Genomic DNA, 21,559 nt, shown 5'->3' with positions numbered 1-21,559 from the left:
CGACGTTTCTAGCTCTATTTTTCTCTCTTCCTCTGTAAAAAATCAATAAAATATATTAAAAAAAGAAAAGAAAAAGAAAAGTGCTGTTTAAAAAAAAAAAAAGGCTGACAAGTATTGGGGGATGCAGAGATTTAGGAACCTTGTATAGCTGCTTGGGAATAATAGTCTGGCAGTTCCTCACAAAGTTAGGCGTAGAGTTACCATATGACAGCAGTACCACACCCAGGTATGTACCCAAGAGGGAAAAACATCTCTGCACAAAAACATGTACATGAATGTTTATAGCAGCATTATGCATAATAGCAAAAAAAAAAAAAAATGGCAACAATCCCAATGCCCATCAGCTGATAAAGGAATAAATAAAGTGGGTTATATTGTGGTATGAAAAAGGAATATTCTGATAACATGCTACAACATGGATGAATCTTGAGAACATGCTAAGTGAAAGAGGCTAGTCACAAAACCCCTGAAGTATCAGGCAAAGGCAAATACGTAAAGACAACATGGTTGCCTAGCACTGGGGGAAGATGGTGTGCATGGAAACCAGGTTTACTATTTTAATTTTTCACACTATTTTTCTGCTCTCTTCTGATTTATCTTGAGAGCAATGCTGCACTGAAAAACCTGGTATCATAGGCACGCAAGATCCATTTTATTACCCTTGTGGTTATGTTCATGTTTCTTGTTATTAGTCTCTTGTTACACAAAGCTCTTTGTTCTCTACAATTGGCTGTAGCATACTTAGTTTAGGCTCTAAAATCTTCTCTAGCAGAAACATCCCTTCTATCTTTGGCAAGGGATGTGTTTTGCACTTAAAGTTCTCAAACATTTCAGGCAGAGCCTGCTTTCAGTTTTTGTGTATGTTATGAGTTACAGGTTAGGGGTTAGGGAAGAGAGATACTGGCTGCTTTAGTTAAGCATCTGAACTCTCCTGGTTCAAGATAATTATGCTTCTGAGATTGATTTTTATTTTTAAAAAATATGTTTTATTGATTTTTTTACAGAGAGGAAGGGAGAGGGATAGAAAGTTAGAAACATCAATCAGCTGCCATCCCCAGTAGGGGATGTGCCCGCAACCAAGGTACATGCCCTTGACCAGAATCGAACCTGGGACCCTTGAGTCCGCAGACCGACACACTACCCATTGAGCCAAACTGGTTAGGGCTGATTTTTATTTTTAACTGATCAAATTCACAAGAGACTGATGGGTGGGGTATACCATAGGGGTAGCCCATAAGGTAATGGCTACTCTGCCATAATGTCTATGTATGAATTCTGAACTTAACCAGCTGTAGAACTTTGAGGCAAGTTAACAACTCTAAATCCCATTTCCTCTTTTGTAGAACAGGTACAGAACATAGTACTTAATGAAGTTTGTGTATATAAATGATGTAATGCTGATGGTATGTAGCTCCTTGTCTGTCACATCTTAATGTTAGAATTGTTATTGATCAAGTGTCAGGGAATCAATTTCCAATGAAAATTCAAAGTCACCCAGACTTTCCAGGTGATGCCGGGACTGTGAGGGAAGTCCAGGTCCCGAGTGCCAGAGGGAAGCCAGTGCCAGCAGCCGGGAGGAAGAAGGGCCTACTTTTGCATGAATTTCATACATCGGGCCTCTAGTCTTTCTATAAAAATAAATAGGTAGCCCAGCTGGGTGTGGTCAGTGGTTAAACATTGACTCAGGAGCCAAAAGGTCACTGGTTTGATTCCTGGTCAGGGTACATGCCTGGGTGTGGGCTCAATCCGCTGTGGCATGCATTCATGAGACAGCCAATCAATGTTATTCTCTCCTTGATATTTATATTTCTATCCTTCTCCCTTCCTCACTCTAGAGTCAATAAAAACTTTTTTTTTAAATGCAGTTAGGTATTTTCTGAGAACTTTTAGAATATGAGCCTAATATTTAGGTATTGAAGGATACTTGTGTAGTTTCTATAACCTAGCGACAGTTGGAACTCCTGGGTGGTCAATTCAGAGGTTTTATTTGGCAATAACTTAGTTTTAGGAACCCCGTGTCCTACCAGTGTAACCCACAGGGTTCCAAACATGGGGCAAACTGTAGTAAATACCCCTAAAATGTTTGTTCTGGTGAATTCAACAGACATCTACCATGTGCCAAGCACAATGCTGGCATAACACTAGGGACACTAAGAAGAAACTTAATCTGGAGTGAGAGGGGAGAGGAGTAATTTAATTCTTATATTTGAGGGTTTTGATTTAGAGAAACTTCTTTGGCTTTCTCTGCCAATATTCCTTTTACTTGTTGAAAAATAAGATGTGTTTTTAGTGATATTAAAGCCAAGTAATTATATATCGTAGTACCTTTGTTGTGTTTTGTTGTAAGTAAAATACATCTGTTCTCCCAAGAGCTATGTTCTTTCAAGGACCCTTGATGTGCTTGGTAATTAGACAAGTGGTTTAGGTGGAGAGGGCTGGTCTTTGAAAGGTGATGGGTTGGGAAACTCCTCTCAAGTGGCTCTGCAGAATAGTTTGAAAACGAGCCCTTGCTCCAAGTGACTAAATTGTATCTGAAATGATTTCAGTAGGCTACACTTGGATTTTAAATAAAAAAGGTGAGGGATAAAACAACAGTTGTATAAATATAAGATGGAGGAGAAGGACATCTTGCAACTGAAGAAGGGTTTATGAAAAAAGACTTCAGGGTTTAGTGACTCAGAGCTCACTTTGAGTCAACATGTAGTGTGCCTGCCAGAAAGAAAAATCTAAAGTTTACGGTATTTAATTAAGAGGGCATATGCAAATTGGCCATCACTCTGTCACAAAGATGGCAGCACCCATAGCTACAAGATGGTGGTTCACAGTTCCCTCAGCCCCACCAGAGTCCCCCAGTCCTTTCAGCCCCACTGGTGTGTGTGTGGAGGGGAGTGGGGGGAGGGGAGGTGCACTGTCCAGCCGGACCTGCCTTCAGCCCCCCAGCTGCCCAGGGCGGCCAGCTGAGGCTTTGCTCTGTTGGCAGTGGCAGCAGCAGAGGTGTGATGGGGGTGTTGCCTTCCTCTGATCGCTGGGTGGCCTTCCACCCCTGAGGGCTCCCAGACTGTGAGAGGGGGCAGGCCAGGCTGAGGGATACCCCACACACACACTCCTACATGAATTTTCATGCATTGGGCCTCTAGTAGTACTATATTAGGTCACATTTTGAGAATCACATTAAGTGTATCCTAATGAAAGAGAACAAACAGAAATTGATTCCATGGCAAAGAGGGTAATAATGTGAGAGATGAAACCATGACATCTGAAGAATGTTGGAAAGTTGAGGATATTTGGATAATAACAGGCCCTTAATGGTGAGTTCAGGAACTAGTTCTTATTATATTTCTGCATCCTTACATAATAAATAGTAAGTATTGATTATTATTATCAATAGATATTATTTATTGATCATTCCTATCAAATAGACAGTATTGGTTACTTGGTGGATTCTTTCATAATCCTGATGTAGGAACATAGCTATCTTATCTTAAGTGTGAGAATCTTTTTGTCCAAAATAGTGTTTGAGGAGACATGTTTTTACCCCAGGCACATATAGCCATGAGCTGTCATATTATGCCATAGTTCTGTAGGGACTGCGCTTTTTCATAATATTCTAAATGAAACAGCATGGTCAGCCAGGGAGAAGCAAACATCATTGTTGAAGAAGCAAAACTTTTAGGGGAAATGATAGTTCGAACGGAAACTAAATAACACGTACTTGTAACATAAGAGGTACTAAATTGATTTCCAAGGTAGTATTTGTTTATCTCACTTCCATTATATTTTTAGAGCACCAACAATGAAGAAATGTTAGAAATAGGAAAAGCTGTATGTATATGAAGTTTGTAGGTCTTCAAAATAGAATTGAGAGTTGTTTCATCCAAAGTTATTCCACGTAATACTCAAGGTATAGTGATGTTTTTACTGTTAGTTTCAATTCACATTAAAGAAATTCCAGGAGTAGGATTGGGGATGGTATCACAGTATTGCCACTCTTCAGTATACTTGTCAATTCTATTAAGTTTAATATATGTAGATGTGTTAACTTTGGGTCTGTATGTTTTTAATTGACAACCTTTTCTCTGAATGAGAATGAGCTTCTTAATTTTCTAATTTCTGGTGGTTGTAATGAGTGTTTCTTTTTCACTAACTGTTGCCTGTTTTTTTTCTTCTAAAGTCTGATATTGTCCACCTGTTGTGTAAATGATCTAAAAGGATTTTTATTTCTGGCCCAAGCTAAAATTGAAGGTTGGGCAGAGATGTTGCTAGGCAAGACTATCCCTAAACTTGTAACAGAAGAAAGCCATTCAGTAAGAGTGAACCCAGAGAGAAAATCCCAAAATATGCTGAAGGCCAACTAGCAAAACAAAATGTATTTTCAGTATTCAGTTTCTATAAATTGTTCGTGTGCATCTCTACTTTCTATCCCCAAGTAACTTATTCCTCTATCCTGGCTTTGTATAACGATACTGTTGCCAAAAGTCAGTTCCAAATTGAAGTATCTTTGACCTTGGTAGAGTACATAACAGTTTGATCCTTTGGCAGGATCTAGACTGTAGGTCTTTGGTGTCCTCTTTATGCAATCTCTTACTCATCACCCTTTGTCTCTGGCTTTTTGGCACTTTCTCAGACCTCTAAATTATGACTGTGAGATTATGATTATTTCCTATGAACTTGAGTTATAGTAGCTTCCTGGACTTTTGCCTTTCCAGAAGTTACTAAAATTATGAATGTAGTAATTAGAACCAAATATGATCTTTCAGTTTGCCTAACTCTTGCCCCTTTACCAGATCCTAAACTTGGTAAGAGCGGAGAAAAGACTTAGATCTATGAATGACTTCTGTGTGCCAGACATTGCTCTACAGAGATGGAATAATAATGGTTGAAAACACTGGCTTTAAAACAAAAACAAAAAACCAATACTGGTTTGAAGCCTGGTTGGCTGGATTTAAATCTGTAAAATGGGACATTATAATGTCCTCTTTGTGCCCTGGCTGGTATTACTCAATGGTTAGAGCGCCGGCCCATGAACCAAAATATTCTCAAGTTCAATTCCCTGTCAAGGGCACCTGGTTTGCAGGGATGCAACTAGACAATGTGTCTCTCTCACACTGATGTTTTTCTCTCTCACTCTCCCTCCCTCCCTTCTCTTCTCTCCTTCCCTTCTACTCTCTAAAAATCAATGGGCCCTAGCTGGTTTGGCTTAGTGGATAGAGCATCAGTCTGTTGACTGAAGAATCCTGGGTTCAATTCTGGTGAAGGGCACATGCCTGGATTACAGGCTTGATCCCCAGTGAGGGCGTGCAGGAGACAGCCTATCCATGACTTTCATCATTGATGTTTCTATCTCTCCCTCTTTCCTCCTCTCTGAAATCAATAACAATATAATAAATAAATACATAAATAAATAATAAAATCAGCCGGGACTGGTTTGGCTCAGTGGATAGAGCGTCGGCTTGCGGACTGAAAGGTCCCGGGTTTGATTCCGGGCAAGGGCATGTACTTTGGTTGCGGGCACATCTCCAGTAGGGGGTGTGCAAGAGGCAGCTGATCGATGATTCTCTCTCATCGATGTTTCTAACTATTCCTCTCTGTGAAAAATCAATAAAATATATTTTAAAAAAAATAATAAAATCAATGGGGAAAATATCCTCTAATTTGTTCACAAATATATTAAAGAGCTAATATACTAATTAGACCGAATGGCAGAACGACCTTCCGGACAAAGCCAAGGCTGTAAGGGTCTATGCTTGCGTGAATTTTGTGCATTGGGCCTCTAGAAGTTCATAAATAGCAGAAATAAAACCAGTGAATTACCAAAGCAGTTATTAGTAAAAGTTTCTTGTACACACACCAAAAACACAGTTCATAAGCTGGGAGAATTCAAACCAAAACATGGAGGGAGGCTCAGGTCTATGTTATCATAAAACAGCTTATTATATAGTGAGAAAGCAGTGACTGTGATTTGCAGTGTTTGGCTATAATAGAATGTTCAGTGATACTTCCTATTAACCTTGGGAAACAGTTCGTTTTTGTTTGTGATTTTCCAGAGGCATAAGCAAGAAATGCACCTGTCAAGATAGACTTGCAAAATACTATATTAAGCTTTATTTGTTTGACTGAACTGGTTTTGTCTGCTTAAAGAAATTTCAAAGCTGGTCTCTTCTGGGCATGAAGTATATAAGAAAGATGAGATTTCTGCTGGTGGAAAGCTTACCTTCTTGTTGGGTAAAGATAGAAAACAAAAAAGTAAGCAAGATATTTTTCAAGTACTGAATTGAGTTCTCAGAAGGAAAAAATCCCCAAGGAATATGGGATTAGATCCTATAGAATGACTGGTGGCAACTTTTGATTGGGTGGCCAGGGCAAAACCTCTGAGCAGATAGCTTTTGAGCTGAGATCTGAATAACAAAATATGTGAGTAGGGGAGGGTGAAATATTTATTATTATTTTTCCCTTAGAAGCTGGGAGTAGCATCACTTAGAAGCTTTTGCTAAGCATTGAGGTGGCAAGGTGTGGTGGGAAAAGCCCTGGCATTTTGGCCTGGTTTGGCTCTTTACTAGCTTTGTGATCTTTGACAGATCCCTTATTCTTCCTGGTCTTTGGTAGACACATGCTTTAGCACTGCAATGTTTTGCTACTTGGAAGATGCCCAAAGTTCTAGTAGGATATAAAGAGAATAAGTGAGTTAGCTTGACAGTGCACTTTACTGACCAAACCCAGTAGCAACTTTGAAGTTCTCTATTCATTCCTGTAGAGGAGAAAGAGAAGGAAAAAGATAATTTTGGTGTGTGTGTGTGTGTGTGTGTGTGTGTGTGTGTGTGTTTTAATGAGAGAAAACGACCATAAAAAAAGGTGATACTAACTAGCTAGAAGAAAGTAATGGATCTTCACTTTATAAATTACTTTAGTCCCATGTATATGGATTAATATCCTGTATTTTTATAAGATACAGTACTTATATGTTGTGGTATTAAAATATTTGAACTTTTAAAACCTTTTCCTTGGAGATAAATATTAAGGCTATGCTTCATGATTTCAAGGTCTGGGGGTTAGAGAAATGGTCAGATGTGTACCATTTCCAAGATAGGCCATAACCAAGATATCATTGCATATGGTTTCTTCTGTTAGAACTGGGAATCCTGTCTCAGGTCATTCATTTCAGGTTAGCTATCTTAGTTGGCAAAGCTTGTTTGCTTACTGCGAAAAGACTGCACCAAATATTGTTAGCACTCCTTGTTTTTGCCAGTATTTTATAGCTTTACCCAGTTTGCATCATATGTCAGGTTTTCCATCTGCTGTTGTAGCTTGGGTCTGTTTGGATTGTACTGCTTAAACCACAGATTCTTAAGGAAAGTGGAGGGGGGGGGGCACACACCAGTTATTTCATCTGCATTAAAAAAAAACAACAAAAAACCAAACCTGTTTCTAAGAGAAGTTCAGGTTTGCAAAGGCACAAAATTTATTTGAATCTCTTTTGTTACATTAGGTGCATTGAAAAGTGACTGATCCTCCTTCAAAGATGTCAAAAACAAACAAATCCAAGTCTGGATCTCGTTCTTCTCGCTCAAGATCTGCATCAAGATCTCGTTCTCGGTCATTTTCGAAGTCTCGATCCCGAAGTCGATCAGTCTCTCGTTCCAGGAAACGAAGGCTGAGGTAAGCGAGTGTGATTGTCTTTTGAGATAATAGTTGTATCAGGCCAGATGGGTTTTTGAAGATCTTTTGTTAGTTTCTTTCTGTGAATGTCAGATGGTGGTGGTAGGGTGGGGAGGGGGCAGGGTTTGGCTTGAGTGAAGGGAGGTTGAGCTGTAAGTAATTTCAGGTTTCTTTAAATGCTACAAATTTAAATCAGCTCCTCTTGCCATATTGTTTGCCTAATTCCTTTTCTCCTCTGCCAGAACATACTATTTCTCATCTACTTTGGAAGAAAGAGCATTTTATATTTATTTAAGCTGCTTACTTTAAATCTCTACATCTGATGATTTTTCATTGAACTGATTTTGGAGTTTTGGAACAAAGTTTATTTTCATCGTGAAAGAAAAGATAGCTAAGAGGATTAATAGTATGATCAACATGCAAGGAAAAGAAGCCTTAACTCACTAAATAGACCTTAAAAAAGTATCAGGAGTCATTTGTATACACTGATGTGCCAATTACTAATAAACTGTATCTTTTTAGTAAATACATCTTAAACCTAATCTACAAATAACTATGTAGACATCACCTGATCTTACTAAATGTGCAAGTAATTCTTTCAATTTTATTACCAATATTCTTTAGTTCATTCAGTTTTCACACCTTTGAGTGGGATTTCCCTATTTCAGTTATATCCTGAAATGGGATGCCAAACTTCCGGCATCTTTTCCACTTAATGTGTTGTGAATTGGGTTTTTCAGACTTTAAAACTGTTTTAGTTTTCTTTTGTGAATAGATAAGAATCTCTCAGTAGATACACGTTTCTGTATGTGCATTAGGAAAATACTGATGTATTTAAACCAAAAGGGGGATTTTTGCACAATTACATTTTTTGTCAGAATTACATTAGGCAAGGAGATAATTTATCAATTTTTCCACTTGGTACTCTTGCTGTCATTTCTGATAAGTCTTTATAATCCTTTTCTTTTAAATGAATTGATTATGAAATTTAAAATAAACCTCAGGAAAAAGTGCTATTAAAAGGTTTATTTTTTGATGGCTTCATAGTACTTCTAAAAGAGTTGGTGGGATACCTCTCCCCCCCAAAGAACAAGTTAATTTCTTAAATGGAATCCGTGAGAAGCCTACCTAAAAATTAGTTCTAGATCAGAGGATGAACAAAAAGTAAGTGTGCATAAGTATTGAAGACTTCAATACAATATAGAACAGGAAGTTATAAATCTGTAGTTTTCCCCTCAAACAAAATAAATACTAGGTTTTTTCCCTTCTTTTTAAAGATAACATTACACCTTGAAAGTAACAACTCTTAGCTTTTCTTCCTCTCATGTTTTTGGGGCATGCATTCATACCCCCCTCCACCCCACCTCCTCCAGGCCTAGACTAAATAGTGTCTGTCTGTTGCCCAATCATGTCAGTCTAATATGAATAAAATTCTATCCCACCTTCTCAACCCCTCCGAAAAAGAAGAGAAAACCCACTAAGTAAATTTATATCTACCTTGGGAAGTTACCATCAAGGACTTAGGACTGTGCAAAAGACTTAGTAACTCCTACCTAGCACCCAGAGTTCTTTATTTGGGCTGATTAAATCTGTTTTAGCCTATTTGGTTCTGAAAGGTAATATTTTTAATTTAGAACTTTAGTAAATGGAAACTAAGTAATTGGTTAAAAAATAAGAGGCTATACAACCAAAACTCAAAGACAAAATAGAACTGACACAAGCCAAATTGAAAAATGTTAACTACCTCTGAGGTATTTGTGATAAATAGAACTGGGAGGATCTGTCTGAACAGATCTCTTCTGCTTATTCTACAAATCATTGGCATGGTCATCATCTTGGCAAATGAGGAAAAAAATATAGGCAGGCAGTATGTGCTGGAGTAGGTCTAGAGCCCCTTTATTGTTACCTTATACCTAGAATTTCTCCACTAGAAAACATATTTTTAGACTTTATTCTAGTGTGACTTCTCTTTTAGAAACAGATAAATTTGCCATGGATATTCAGTTCAGGCTTATCTGTTTCATGGAGAAAATTGCTTGTTTCCTTGTATTTCACAGATTGTATCCTTTAAAGTGACTTTTTGTAAATAACTTCATTTGCAATCTGCAGAGAATCATGTTCCTGCATCTGCAGTGACTGCGGGTTTTGGATGCACTATGCCACAGGGCCCTCACTAGTAATTGGTGACAGAAGCAACAGTAGCCTCTGAGGATGGCAACATGAATTAAACCCTCCTTAGTTTGGTGGTACAGCACCTCCCTCAAGTGTAGCCACTTAATCCGGTCACATTCAGTTGCATAGCCTGCATCTACCTCTTCCTCCTCCTTTTCTTAATATTGTGCTATTTTCGAATGAAAAGTGTGGAAGGTAAGTTTTTTGTTTTGTTTTTTAATTGGACTTAAATAGCAACCATTAATGACCAGTGTTATGCATCTTGCCAGTTGCTCTTGTTCTTGGGATAGATAAAGAACCTGAGCACAGCAGGTAATAATAGAAAACCAAACCCACTTTGTCTTTAGGTTAAAATAGTGTAATTTTTTTTTTTAAATGTCTTTTTGTTAAGTCCTGTCACATTTGCTAAATGGAGTTATTTATAAAACAACCGGTTTGCAGTCAGACCTGCTATGAGGCCTGCTGAAGGGTTTTTATTCTTTATGTAAAGAAATATTTTTGGAAAGCATTTTGTAGCAATTCTACATATTTCTACTAACTACTTATGAGTAGTGGTTAATGATCTGTATTTTAGTTGACAAGACAGGTGTTATCTAAAAACCCCAGTGGATTTTTACACCAACAAATACAGTTTTTAGCTTTTTGATCAATGAAGCTCCCTGTCATTGATAAGCCTAGTATTCATGGACATAAATTTTTTTACAAAGCTAGGTTACTATTGAGTACTTATGATTCTGGAAATGTACCTTTGCCAAGTTAGAGATAGATAGATAGATATATTAAAAAATATGTTTTATTGATTCTTACAGAGAGGAAGGGAGAGAGATATAGAGCTAGAAACGTTGATGAGAGAGAAACATTGACCAGCTGCCTCCTGCACAACCCCCACCTGGGATGTGCCTGCAACCAATGTATTATACATGCCCTTAACCGGAATCGAACCTGGGACCCCCCAGTCCGCAGACCGACGCTCCACCACTGAGCCAAACCGGCCTCGGCTAGAGTTCTATAATATATTTTTAAACAATAAAGAACACATCTTAGGCTTTAGGTTGACTTGAAAGATGTACATGGTAAGGAAGGGTTGTTTTATAGTTTCTCTGCTGATCTCCAGTGCGCTTGTGTGTCTTACAGTCAGTAGTGCCCTCTTGTGGCACCCAGTTAATCTCCTGTAGTTCAGCCACAGTTACTGACCTAAATAGTGAGACCATTTCCAGGTCCCCAGTAAAAAACTAATACTTGTATGTCTTGCTGATAATGATTTCAGTTAAAAATCTTTTAAACTTTGTGTTCAAAGCTTTTCTAAGTCCTTAGTTAAGTGGCTTTAATTTAGACCTGGCATTAGTGGAATCTAAGAAATTGGCCCTGCACAGATAGAGGTGAATAGGATGGGCAGTAGAGTGTTATAACAGTATTGGGGCCAAAGGACCTGAACAGTTAACTGGATGTCGTAGCTTGTAGTTCTTCCTTGCTTCCAGTGATGTAGGCTCTTGTAAAATCCCTGTGGTGTGAAACCCTAAGCAATTAGTACACTAGATAGCCTTTGTTTAGTTTATTGCATTAAGAACATTTTGCTATTCTTTCACTGCAGAAATATAGCTTTACTTACTTAAATGTGTTATACCTGGAGTGAGGGACAGGGGCAGACTATGAGGGGTCAATGGAAGAAAAAAGGGGACAGCTGAAACAGGTTTGGCTCAGTGGATAGAGCGTCAGCCTGCGGACTGAAGGGTCCCAGATTCCAATCCCGTCAAGGGCATGTACCTTCGTTGCGGGCACATCCCTGGTGGGGAGTATGCAAGAGGCAGCTGATCGATGCTTCTTTCTCATTGATGTTTCTAACTCTCTATCCCTCTCTTCTTCTCTGTAAAAAGTCAATAAAATATATTTTAAGAAAAAAGAAAAAGAAAAAAGGGGGCATATATAATACATTCAGTAATAAAGACTTATAAAAATAAAATGTTCAATAATAAACATTCTTGGCAGCTCATTTGTTAAAATGATTCTTATTTGTCTTTTTTATTTATTTATTTTTTACTTAATATGATTCATAAGCAGTGGGATTAAATATTTAAGTGTGCTCCCTATGAGCAGGAATTTCAAAACGTTACTTTTTCTTGACAGGTTTTTCAAGAATAAATATGTTTATGTCAAAATTCTAACATTTCTTCTCCCTTCATCCCCTTTTCAGTTCTAGGTCTCGTTCCAGATCATATTCTCCAGCTCATAACAGAGAGAGGAATCACCCAAGAGTCTATCAGAATCGGGATTTCCGAGGTCACAACAGAGGCTATAGAAGGCCCTATTATTTCCGTGGGCGCAACAGAGGCTTTTATCCATGGGGCCAGTATAACCGAGGAGGCTATGGAAACTACCGCTCAAATTGGCAGAATTATCGACAGGCATACAGTCCTCGACGGGGCCGGTCCCGATCCCGGTCCCCAAAGAGAAGGTCTCCTTCACCAAGATCCAGGAGCCATTCTAGAAACTCCGATAAGTCTTCCTCTGACAGGTCAAGGCGCTCATCATCCTCTCGTTCTTCCTCCAACCACAGCCGAGTTGAATCTTCCAAGCGCAAGTCTGCAAAGGAGAAAAAGTCCTCTTCCAAGGATAGCCGTCCATCTCAGTCTGCTGGAGATAACCAAGGAGAAGAGGCCAAGGAGCAGAGTTTCTCTGGAGGCACCTCTCAAGATACAAAAGCATCTGAGAGCTCAAAGCCATGGGCAGATGGCAGCACATACAGTGCTGGTTCTGCATCACGGGCATCGGTTTCTGAGCTGAGTCCCCGGGAGCGGAGCCCTGCTCTTAAAAGCCCCCTCCAATCTGTGGTAGTGAGGCGGCGATCTCCCCGTCCCAGCCCTGTGCCAAAGCCTAGCCCTCCACTTTCCAGCACATCCCAGATGGGCTCAGGTCTGCAGAGTGGTTCTGGGTACCAAGCTGGGACACACCAAGGTCAGTTTGACCATGGCTCTGGGTCCTTGAGTCCATCCAAGAAGAGCCCTGTGGGTAAGAGTCCACCAGCCACTGGCTCCACATATGGCTCGTCTCAGAAGGAGGAGGCTGCTTCAGGAGGAGCAGCCTATTCAAAGAGGCAAGTATCTTGTTTGCCTGTCCTGGTTATGTTTTTATTTCACCAGCTGGCAGTTTGATTGTAATGTAATCTAAGAGCTGTGATTAATGGTAAAAAGTTAATCCCCATTCCTAAACTTTTCATTAGCAAAATTAAAAAGCATCACCTAAGGACATCTTAAGCTTAACTCTAGCTTTCCTACCTTCCTGAATTTGTATTGCAGCATAAAGTTTCTTTAAACTACTCTGAAATGATGTTTTCACATTTAAAAATTTGCCTTGGATTCTACCAATGTAAGCCAGAGAACAGTAGAGATTTGTGGGTCAGCTATCAAAAAATATGATCTTTGCCAAAATGAATGGCTATTGGAGCTGTTAGACCCGCTAAGAACCACCATCTACTGTGATTGATCTGCATCAGCCCCTCGTGGTGAAGAGCTGCACCCTCACACCCTCCAGTTGAGGAGACTGTGCAGAATGGGAAAGTCCGAGGCTTAGTCCAGGAAGGCCTTGTTTTAAAATCACAAGGTGGGTGTATTCCCAGGAGAAGCCAACTGGGCTGCATGTTAGGAGAGGATGGGACAATGCTTTCATCTTTATACCCTAGGGGACATGGTGAGTTGGAACCTGAATCTTTGTGTGATTGTATGGATTGGGACAGCAGAGACATAACAGGGATGTTGGCTTGGAACCAGTTGTCAAGAGGGATTTACTGAGCAAGGGGTATTTTTCCCTTTTTCTTTTCTCCCATTATTCTTTGATATCCTGCTGTCCTTTGATTCTGTTTTACCATATTATCCATTAATGGTACAAATGAGATGTTGAGAATCTACTTTCTAGCCTTAAGTAAGTCTACTTTAAAATGTAAGGTTGGTTCCTTGCCAGAACTGTGAATGTCTTTAGAAGACTTGGGTATGAGCTCTGCCTTTCCATAAGAAAGAGTAGGATGATCCCCCCCTGCTCTCAATTAACACATGTTTTGTTTTTATTTGTTTTTGCAGTATATTTCATATTTAGATCTTCTAGGTGACTTGAAGCAAATTTGAAGTCTCTTTTGAGACTTGTATTTCCAAATGTGAGTTATATAAAAGCAAAACAATCCAAGGTTGAACATTCTATGTTAATTTTGCTGAAAGCAGATTATAAGTGACTGAAGGTTGGATAAGACCTTATTTTTTTTTTTTTCCTAGACTACATACAGGTAAGTAGGTTTTTGTTTTTTAGTATCCTAAAAATTACCTTTGTTATTTTCTTTTTGGTTGCTTTTGTAAGACACAACTCCATGGACTATGTATTTTTCTCTTAAATTACTAGAAAGTAGCCAAGGAGAAAGTCTGGTGGTAACACTGGAATCCACGAGACATGCTTATTTAGAGATTCAAAAACCCAAGACCAGTGGTGCTGTTTTAGATCAGGTTGCTTAAGAAGCCTCTTGTGTGTCGCCCTTTTGTTTTTATAACCAGGTATCTAGATGAGCAGAAGACAGAGAATGGAAAAGATAAGGAACAGAAACAAACAAATACTGATAAAGAGAAAATGAAAGAGAAAGGGAGCTTCTCTGACACAGGCTTGAGTGATTCGAAAATAAAATCTGATATGTTTGCTCCCAAAACTGATTCTGACAAGCCTTTTCGGGGTAGCCAGTCCCCTAAAAGATACAAGCTCCGAGATGACTTTGAGAAGAAGATGGCTGATTTCCACAAGGAAGACATGGATGACCAAGATAAGGACAAAGCCAAAGGAAGGAAGGAATCTGAGTTTGATGATGAACCCAAATTTATGTCGAAAGTCATAGCCGGTGCAAACAAAAACCAGGAGGATGAGAAGTCAGGCAAATGGGAAGTGTATGCACCTTCAGGGAAGGAAAAGCAAAGGAAAACAGAGGAGTTGGAGGAAGATTCTTTCTCAGAGAGATCCAAAAAGGAGGATCGGGGAGGAGTCAAGAGAACCGAAAGTGGGCACAGGGGGTTTGTTCCTGAAAAGAATTTCCGAGTGACTGCTTACAAAGCGGTCCAGGAGAAAAGCTCATCACCTCCCCCAAGGAAGACCTCTGAGAGCCGGGAGAAACTAGGAGCCAAAGGAGACTTTTCCACAGGGAAGTCTTCCTTTTCTATTACTCGAGAGGCCCAGGTCAATGTCCGGATGGACTCTTTTGATGAGGACCTTGCAAGGTGAGGTTTAGTCCTTGATCAGTGGCCTAAATGGTGCCTCCTATCCTCTGTTCCTGAGAACATTCTGGAACCGAGACAGGCCCCTCTTGTATTTTCCCACTGTCCCAAGTTTCACAGCTGATAGATACCCTCGGGTCCACACCTGTCAGTGGGGAGTGTGTGTCACTAAGCTATTGTGTCGGCAACTAAGTAATTGCGGATTTTAAAACTTTCATGGAACTAAATAATTTTATTCTGTAATGTATTGCCCATTTTGATCAATGACCTTTTGCCATCTTTCAGGCAGCATCATAATCCCACGTTCAAAAAACTTCTGGTTTTTATTAGCAAAAAACTGAATCAGGTACGATTTGACATCATCATCATTATTGAAATTTTTACCATTCAAGGAGTTTTGTAAAGATTGAAACAAAAAGTAATCAGATGGTGCAAGGTCAGGACTATATGGTGGATATGGCAAAACATCCCAACCAAGCTCCATTAATTTTTGCCGAGTGACCAAAGATGTGTGTGGCCTTGCATTGTCATGATGGAATACAACACCTTTTCGATTTGTCAATTCGGGCCGCTTTTCTTCAACTGCATTGTTTAATTTCGTTAGTTGTTCAATGTAGACATCAGAATTGATCGTTCGGTTGGGTGGTAAGAGTTCAAAGTAGACAATTCCTTTGTAATCCCACCAAACTGATAACAAAACCTTCTTTTGATGAATATCAGCTTTTGATGGTGTTTGAGTTGGTTCACCTGGCCTGCTCACGATCTTTTCCGCTTGATATTGTTGTAAACAACCCATTTTTCATCGCCAGTTATCAGTCGTTTTAAAAATGGATCATTTTCATTACGTTTCTTTAGCAAATCGCAGCTGCTAATGCGTTGCGTTAACTGTGATTCTTTCAGTTCGTGAGGAACCCATGTATCGAGTTTTTGAACATAGCCAAGTTGTTTTAAGTGATTTTCAATGCATGTATGTGATACATGAAGCTTCTCTGCAATCTCACGTGTTGTACTGTGACAGTCCGAATTGATTATTGCTTTGATTAGTGCGTCATCAACTTCAACTGGACGACCAGAGCGTTTTTCATCTTTGAGTGAAAAATCACCAGAACGAAATTTGGCAAACCAATTTTGACACTGCCGTTCTTTTAAGGCTTCATCACCATAAACAGCACATAACTTTTTATGAGCTTGCGATGCGTTTTTCCCTTTGCGGAAATAAAAAAGCAAAATATGACGAAAATGTTCCTTTTGATTTTCCATTTTTCAATGAATGCCAAACGAAAACTACAAAACAGATAAAAAAAACTTTTTTTACTGATTAACAGCTGAATAGCCAACTATCAAATAACAAAATGTGTTTTACATTTGTACTACGTCTGCAAACCTAAAAATTCAACTGAAGCCATATATGTGTGAAACCCGCAATTACTTAGTTGCCGACCCAATATTACCTGTTGAAGTCAGTATCACAGGGATGGTGAAGGGTGTTTCTTCAGTGACTGGTTTTGGTGTTGGGTCCCCTCTGCTGTTTTCCGGCCCTCTATCCAGCCCCTAGCCCCTCCTTCCCCCCCCCCCCCCCCCCCGCCCCGAATTTGCTTAAGGTGCCTTTGGCCTGTACAGCCATCCAAGATCTATTTTTCCATTTTTAGTAGGCTCCTAGAGCCTATTATTATAGGCCTTCACCAAGAAATAATGTGACAGTTTTGAGTTGGGGCTGTGAGTAGGAGTAGTACTTTAGGACTTTCTAAAAAAATTTTTAATTTGTGTTAGTTTTTTTTAGTGTGGTGATGGCAAGACTGGTTTTGTTGTTTATTTTTATTAATATTTATGTTGAACTTACTCCCCGGCCATGAGTTTTGTTTCTTTGGTTTCTTCTGGGATATCTTTTTCTTCTGTGCAACCTCTTCTTGTGGTTTTGAAACAATCTGCATGTTTTCCCTAAGGATCCTCTCAATGAGGCAAGGGGAGCTCATGTATGGGTTAATATGCCCATGAGCTCTGTATGTTCCACAACACATCTTGAGCACCTGGATGTGCTCAATGACCAGAGACTCTACATCCTAAACCCTTAAACTCAGCATTAGAGGTTTTCTGTGTTGTTTAGCACGTGCAGCAATCATTCAGCACTCTTTGGGCCACCGACCCTGTGTCCAGCCCCACTGTTTCACCTGGGCACACCTACCAGCTCTACAGTGTAACAACGGGATGACACACATTGCTTCTGGAAAGTGACATCCTTCAGATCCTTGGTGGTTTTTTGGACATGTGTACTCTTGATGACCTGGCAGTTTCACAAGTGTTCTTAAAGTGAACACAAAGATTTGAACCTCATGATTTGAATGATTTTTGTAGGGGGTTTCTGGGTCAAGTGAATAGCAACCATTTTCAGAGGTTACCTCTGGCTGCATTCTGGAGGAGGAAGAGGCCAGGCCTTTTTTTTCTTTTCTTTTTTCCCCCTTTCTTTTCAGAGAGGAAGGAAGAGTGGGAGAGAAGAGAAACATCCATGACGAGAGAGAATCATGGATCAGCTGCCTCCTGCAAATCCCCCACTGGGGATTGAGCTCACAACCCTGGTATGTGCCCTTGACCAGAATTGAACCTAGGATCTTTCAGTTTGCAGCCGATGCTCTACCCACTGAGCAAAACCAGCTAGGGTGAGGCCAAGCTATTTTTAACTTGGGGTAATGTAAAAACTCTGCAGCCTATTGGAAGTCAGCAGGAGCCACATTTCACTCCTGCTTCATTGTGTTAACTCACTGAATAGCTCTGGCTGGCCAGTCTAGTCGATCTTTTAAATACATTCTCATTTGCTGTGTATGGTAAAGCCAGCAGTGATGCCAAAAACAGAATCACTGAGGATTAACCCTTTCTATTAAAAAGTACCAGTGAAAAAAAGGGAAGCGATAGATTTTGGATGCCTTTTTCCATAGCTGTGCATTGAGATTACTTTGAATTTAAAACAGAACTTTGTGGATAAAATTAAAACGCTTTGAACAAAGGCATTGTATACATATTCATTGACTTTCTGTATATCTTGTTAAATGGAACCCCCTTGTGTTTTCTCCCCCCAACAGACCCAGTGGATTACTGGCTCAGGAGCGCAAGCTTTCTCGGGATCTAGTTCATAGCAACAAAAAGGAACAAGAATTCCGTTCCATTTTCCAGCACATACAGTCAGCTCAGTCTCAGCGGAGCCCCTCAGAACTGTTTGCCCAGCACATTGTGACCATTGTTCACCACGTTAAAGGTAAGTCCCAACCCCAGTCTGATCAGGATCCCTTTCCACAGCTTAGCTTCCTCTATTGCAAGCAGAAGGATGAGTGGGTGAATAAGGGAGCTTTATCAGGCCCTTTATCTTATTAAAGGGCCTTTGAAGTAAGGGACTGGCTGTAAGAAATCCATTTCAGCAAGGAGCTTCCATTTTTTAATTACAGAGCTGAACATTTTGAATTGTTAGTTGTCTTCTTTGATAAGAATAGGTAAAATCTTCCACATGAAGGCTTAAAATGCTTGTAAAAGCAAGTATGAAAAGTGGTTTTACCCAAACCTCTGTCTTCTCTTGTCCACTAAGAAGAAGCCTCTTGTTGTCTTTATGCTGTGTGTGAATTTTTTCCTCCACCATAAGGGCGCAAATAGAGGTAGGCGGGTTGGGGAATGACAGAGAGATGATATAGAAGCTCGGTTGTGCCAGTTATAGGTTCCATCTGAAATTTAAACTTAAGCAGGAGTTGGTGGTGTGATGCAAATGATAGTAAGCTCAGGTTTCTTTGTATCCATGTCTTAAGATAAGGGAGCTACAGTGGTATTCTAGTGCCCAACATTGGATTGTGCAAACCATCCTTTTTTCCTTTCTCTTTTCAGTATGTTTGTTATGTAGATTTGCAAATTTTAGTCACATCTCTGTAGCTGCAGCTTCATATAAAAGAGTTGAGTATTATGAATCTTATGTCTGCCTTTGATGGCATAATGTGTTTGTCTTCGAATCCCCACAGAACATCACTTTGGGTCCTCGGGAATGACATTGCATGAACGCTTTACTAAGTACCTAAAGAGAGGAACTGAGCAAGAGGCAGCTAAGAACAAGAAAAGCCCAGAGATACACAGGTGAGGACCTCAACCCTACATTGGAGGTGGTCATAAAAGACTGATCATCAAGCCAAAACCGGTTTGGTTCAGTGGATAGAGCGTCGGCCTGCGGACTGAAAGGTCCCAGGTTCGATTTCAGTCAAGGGCATGTACCTTGGTTGGGGGCACATCGCCAGTGGGGGGTGTGCAGGAGGTAGCTGATCGATGTTTCTCTCTCATCAATGTTTCTGGCTCTCTCTCTCTCCCCTTTCCTCTCTAAAAAATCAATAAAACATATTTTAAAAAAAGACTTATCATCAGATATTAAACTATCTTTGCCACATTAGCAGTAGAATTTAAGGTAACACCCTGCAGATTATAGGAAAGAAGTGGATGTTTGTAGTTGTGAATGGAGCTACCTATAGTTGGTAGGACCACGTTTGTACAGTAGTCTTGGATTTAGGGTTATGCTGGGCAAATGTTTCTCCTCTAGACCTATCTCATTGGTGAATAATGGGCCATTCTAATTTCCAACGTGAAACTCGTTAATAGAACATATAGATAGTCCTTAAAAAAAAAACACCCAACTTATTGATTGATTGGTTGGTTTTAGTGTGTGGGTAGGGAGAAACATTGATTTGTTTTTTTCACTTATTTATGCATTAAGTTGGTTGTATATGCCCTGACCGGGGATCAAACTCACAACCTTGGCTTATCAGGACGATGCACTAATTCAGTGATGGGCAAACTCATTAGTCAGCAATTGAAATTTCTTTTGAGAGTCAAATTTTTTAAACTTAAACTTTTTCTAATGCCACTTCTTTAAAATAGACTTGCCCAGGCTGTGGTATTTTGTGGAAGAGCCACACTTGAGGGGCCAAAGAGCCGCATGTGGCTCGTGAGCCGCAGTTTGCAGACCACGGCTCTAACTAATTGAGCTTCCGGGTCAGGATTCTAGAGATAATCTTGACATGAACTTGAAATCATAAGTTTGTCTGTGAGTCTGCCTTCCTGGATGTAACATTACTGTTTGAGTTTGAGAAGTTTTAGATTTTGTGTGCTTTGTGCACACCTATGGGAGAGGGTAAGAATGCAAAGAATATAAGTAATATGTAAGTTATGAAACATAAAAAGGAATGCCTATGACTCCATTACCAACTTCTAAACTAAAATATTACCTGTATTATAGTCACACTGTGGATATTAATTTTTTTGTGTTTTCACTTGTAGGAGGATAGACATTTCCCCCAGTACGTTCAGGAAACATGGATTGGCTCATGATGAAATGAAAAGTCCCCGGGAACCTGGCTACAAGGTGAACTGTTGCTTTGATCAGTAATTCCGACAAAATGAGTGCGTTGGGCATGAACTTGACAGAAATGTGTTTGTTTAAATTACTCTCTACTTAAGTTTGTGTTTTTCTTTTAAGGATGGGCATAATTCTAAAAATGAACTACAAAGGGTTAATTTTTATTAAATGTATCAACAACCTTTGTGAAGTGGTTAGAATATGGTAAATGACCCCAAAGTCTATTGAGGTGAGCTTGAGAAAAAAAAAGGAGTTTTGGAACAAGTGCCCATGATGAGAGAAGAAACTTTTTGTGATATTTTTCTGCTTGTAAGTATTATCAAATCAACTATATACATGCACTATTTCCAACCATGATTTAAAAAAGACATGCATGTCAGAGGAGAGTGAAATATTCATATCTTAACTTATTAGACTGTTTTAAACAGCTAGTCCAGTTTTTTCTAACATTGTACCATATCTATCATCTGTTGGTTACTGTTACTTTGAAGCTAAACATTACTTTGATAGCCCAGCTACATTTGCAATGATGTGCACGTAAAAACTCTTAAGAGATTAAAGCTTATATACACTTTTTTAATGTGAAATACTAGATCTGGTGCTTTAAAAAAATCTTAGTATTTATTGACCTTCATTCACATATGCAGTTGAAATTTAAAATTCAAAGTTGGCTCTTTCAATGCTGCTGAAACCTTTCTAAAAATTTTAATTACTTTTCAAGTTTTCTAAACAAATTTGTCTTTTTGGTCTAATGTGATGAGAGGCACTCTTGCACAATCTCTCTTCTCTCCCATCCCTTTTTCTTTTTCTTGAAGTGTCCACCAGATTGACACTAACATGTGAAAAGCAAGGTTTTGAAACCCAGAAGACACCTCATCTCTGCCTCACAAAGCCAGCTCATTAGAGATGATATGTGCACCGCCTGAGGGAGCAGCGTCTGCTTTTGTCTTGTGTTTCTTTAGTCTTTGGAGGGTGCAGAGATTCCCCCCTCAAAAACAATGGAAATAAAATAAACTTAATACCTACCACTCCTGTTAAACTTTTATTTAACAAAAAGCTTAGTATAAGTGAAATATTTATAATACAGAGTGAACTGCCCAGTTCTTGCTCTTTTAGGGAGGTG

The 21,559-nt window shown here is 39.4% G+C and overlaps 1 protein-coding gene across 3 annotated transcripts in view; it reads left to right on the top strand.

The window, feature by feature from the left end:
- The window catches only part of THRAP3 (thyroid hormone receptor associated protein 3), a 45,024-nt gene that overhangs the window by 16,483 nt on the left and 6,982 nt on the right, over nt 1-21,559 (top strand). For all 3 annotated transcript variants that reach the window (XM_036444211.2, XM_036444209.2, XM_045584849.1), the window contains 6 exons: nt 7,484-7,653; nt 12,017-12,916; nt 14,358-15,065; nt 18,137-18,309; nt 19,055-19,166; nt 20,358-20,442. In XM_036444211.2, coding sequence (XP_036300104.1) covers nt 7,517-7,653; nt 12,017-12,916; nt 14,358-15,065; nt 18,137-18,309; nt 19,055-19,166; nt 20,358-20,442 — 2,115 coding nt within the window. In that variant the 5' untranslated portion in view covers nt 7,484-7,516. The remainder of the gene's footprint in view (nt 1-7,483; nt 7,654-12,016; nt 12,917-14,357; nt 15,066-18,136; nt 18,310-19,054; nt 19,167-20,357; nt 20,443-21,559) is intronic.

Source organism: Pipistrellus kuhlii, unplaced genomic scaffold, assembly GCF_014108245.1.
Source record: "Pipistrellus kuhlii isolate mPipKuh1 unplaced genomic scaffold, mPipKuh1.p scaffold_m20_p_2, whole genome shotgun sequence".
Classification (NCBI taxonomy): Eukaryota; Metazoa; Chordata; class Mammalia; order Chiroptera; family Vespertilionidae; genus Pipistrellus; species Pipistrellus kuhlii.
The sequence above is the reverse complement of the archived record's forward strand: the minus strand, read 5'-3'. Positions and strand labels throughout refer to the sequence as shown.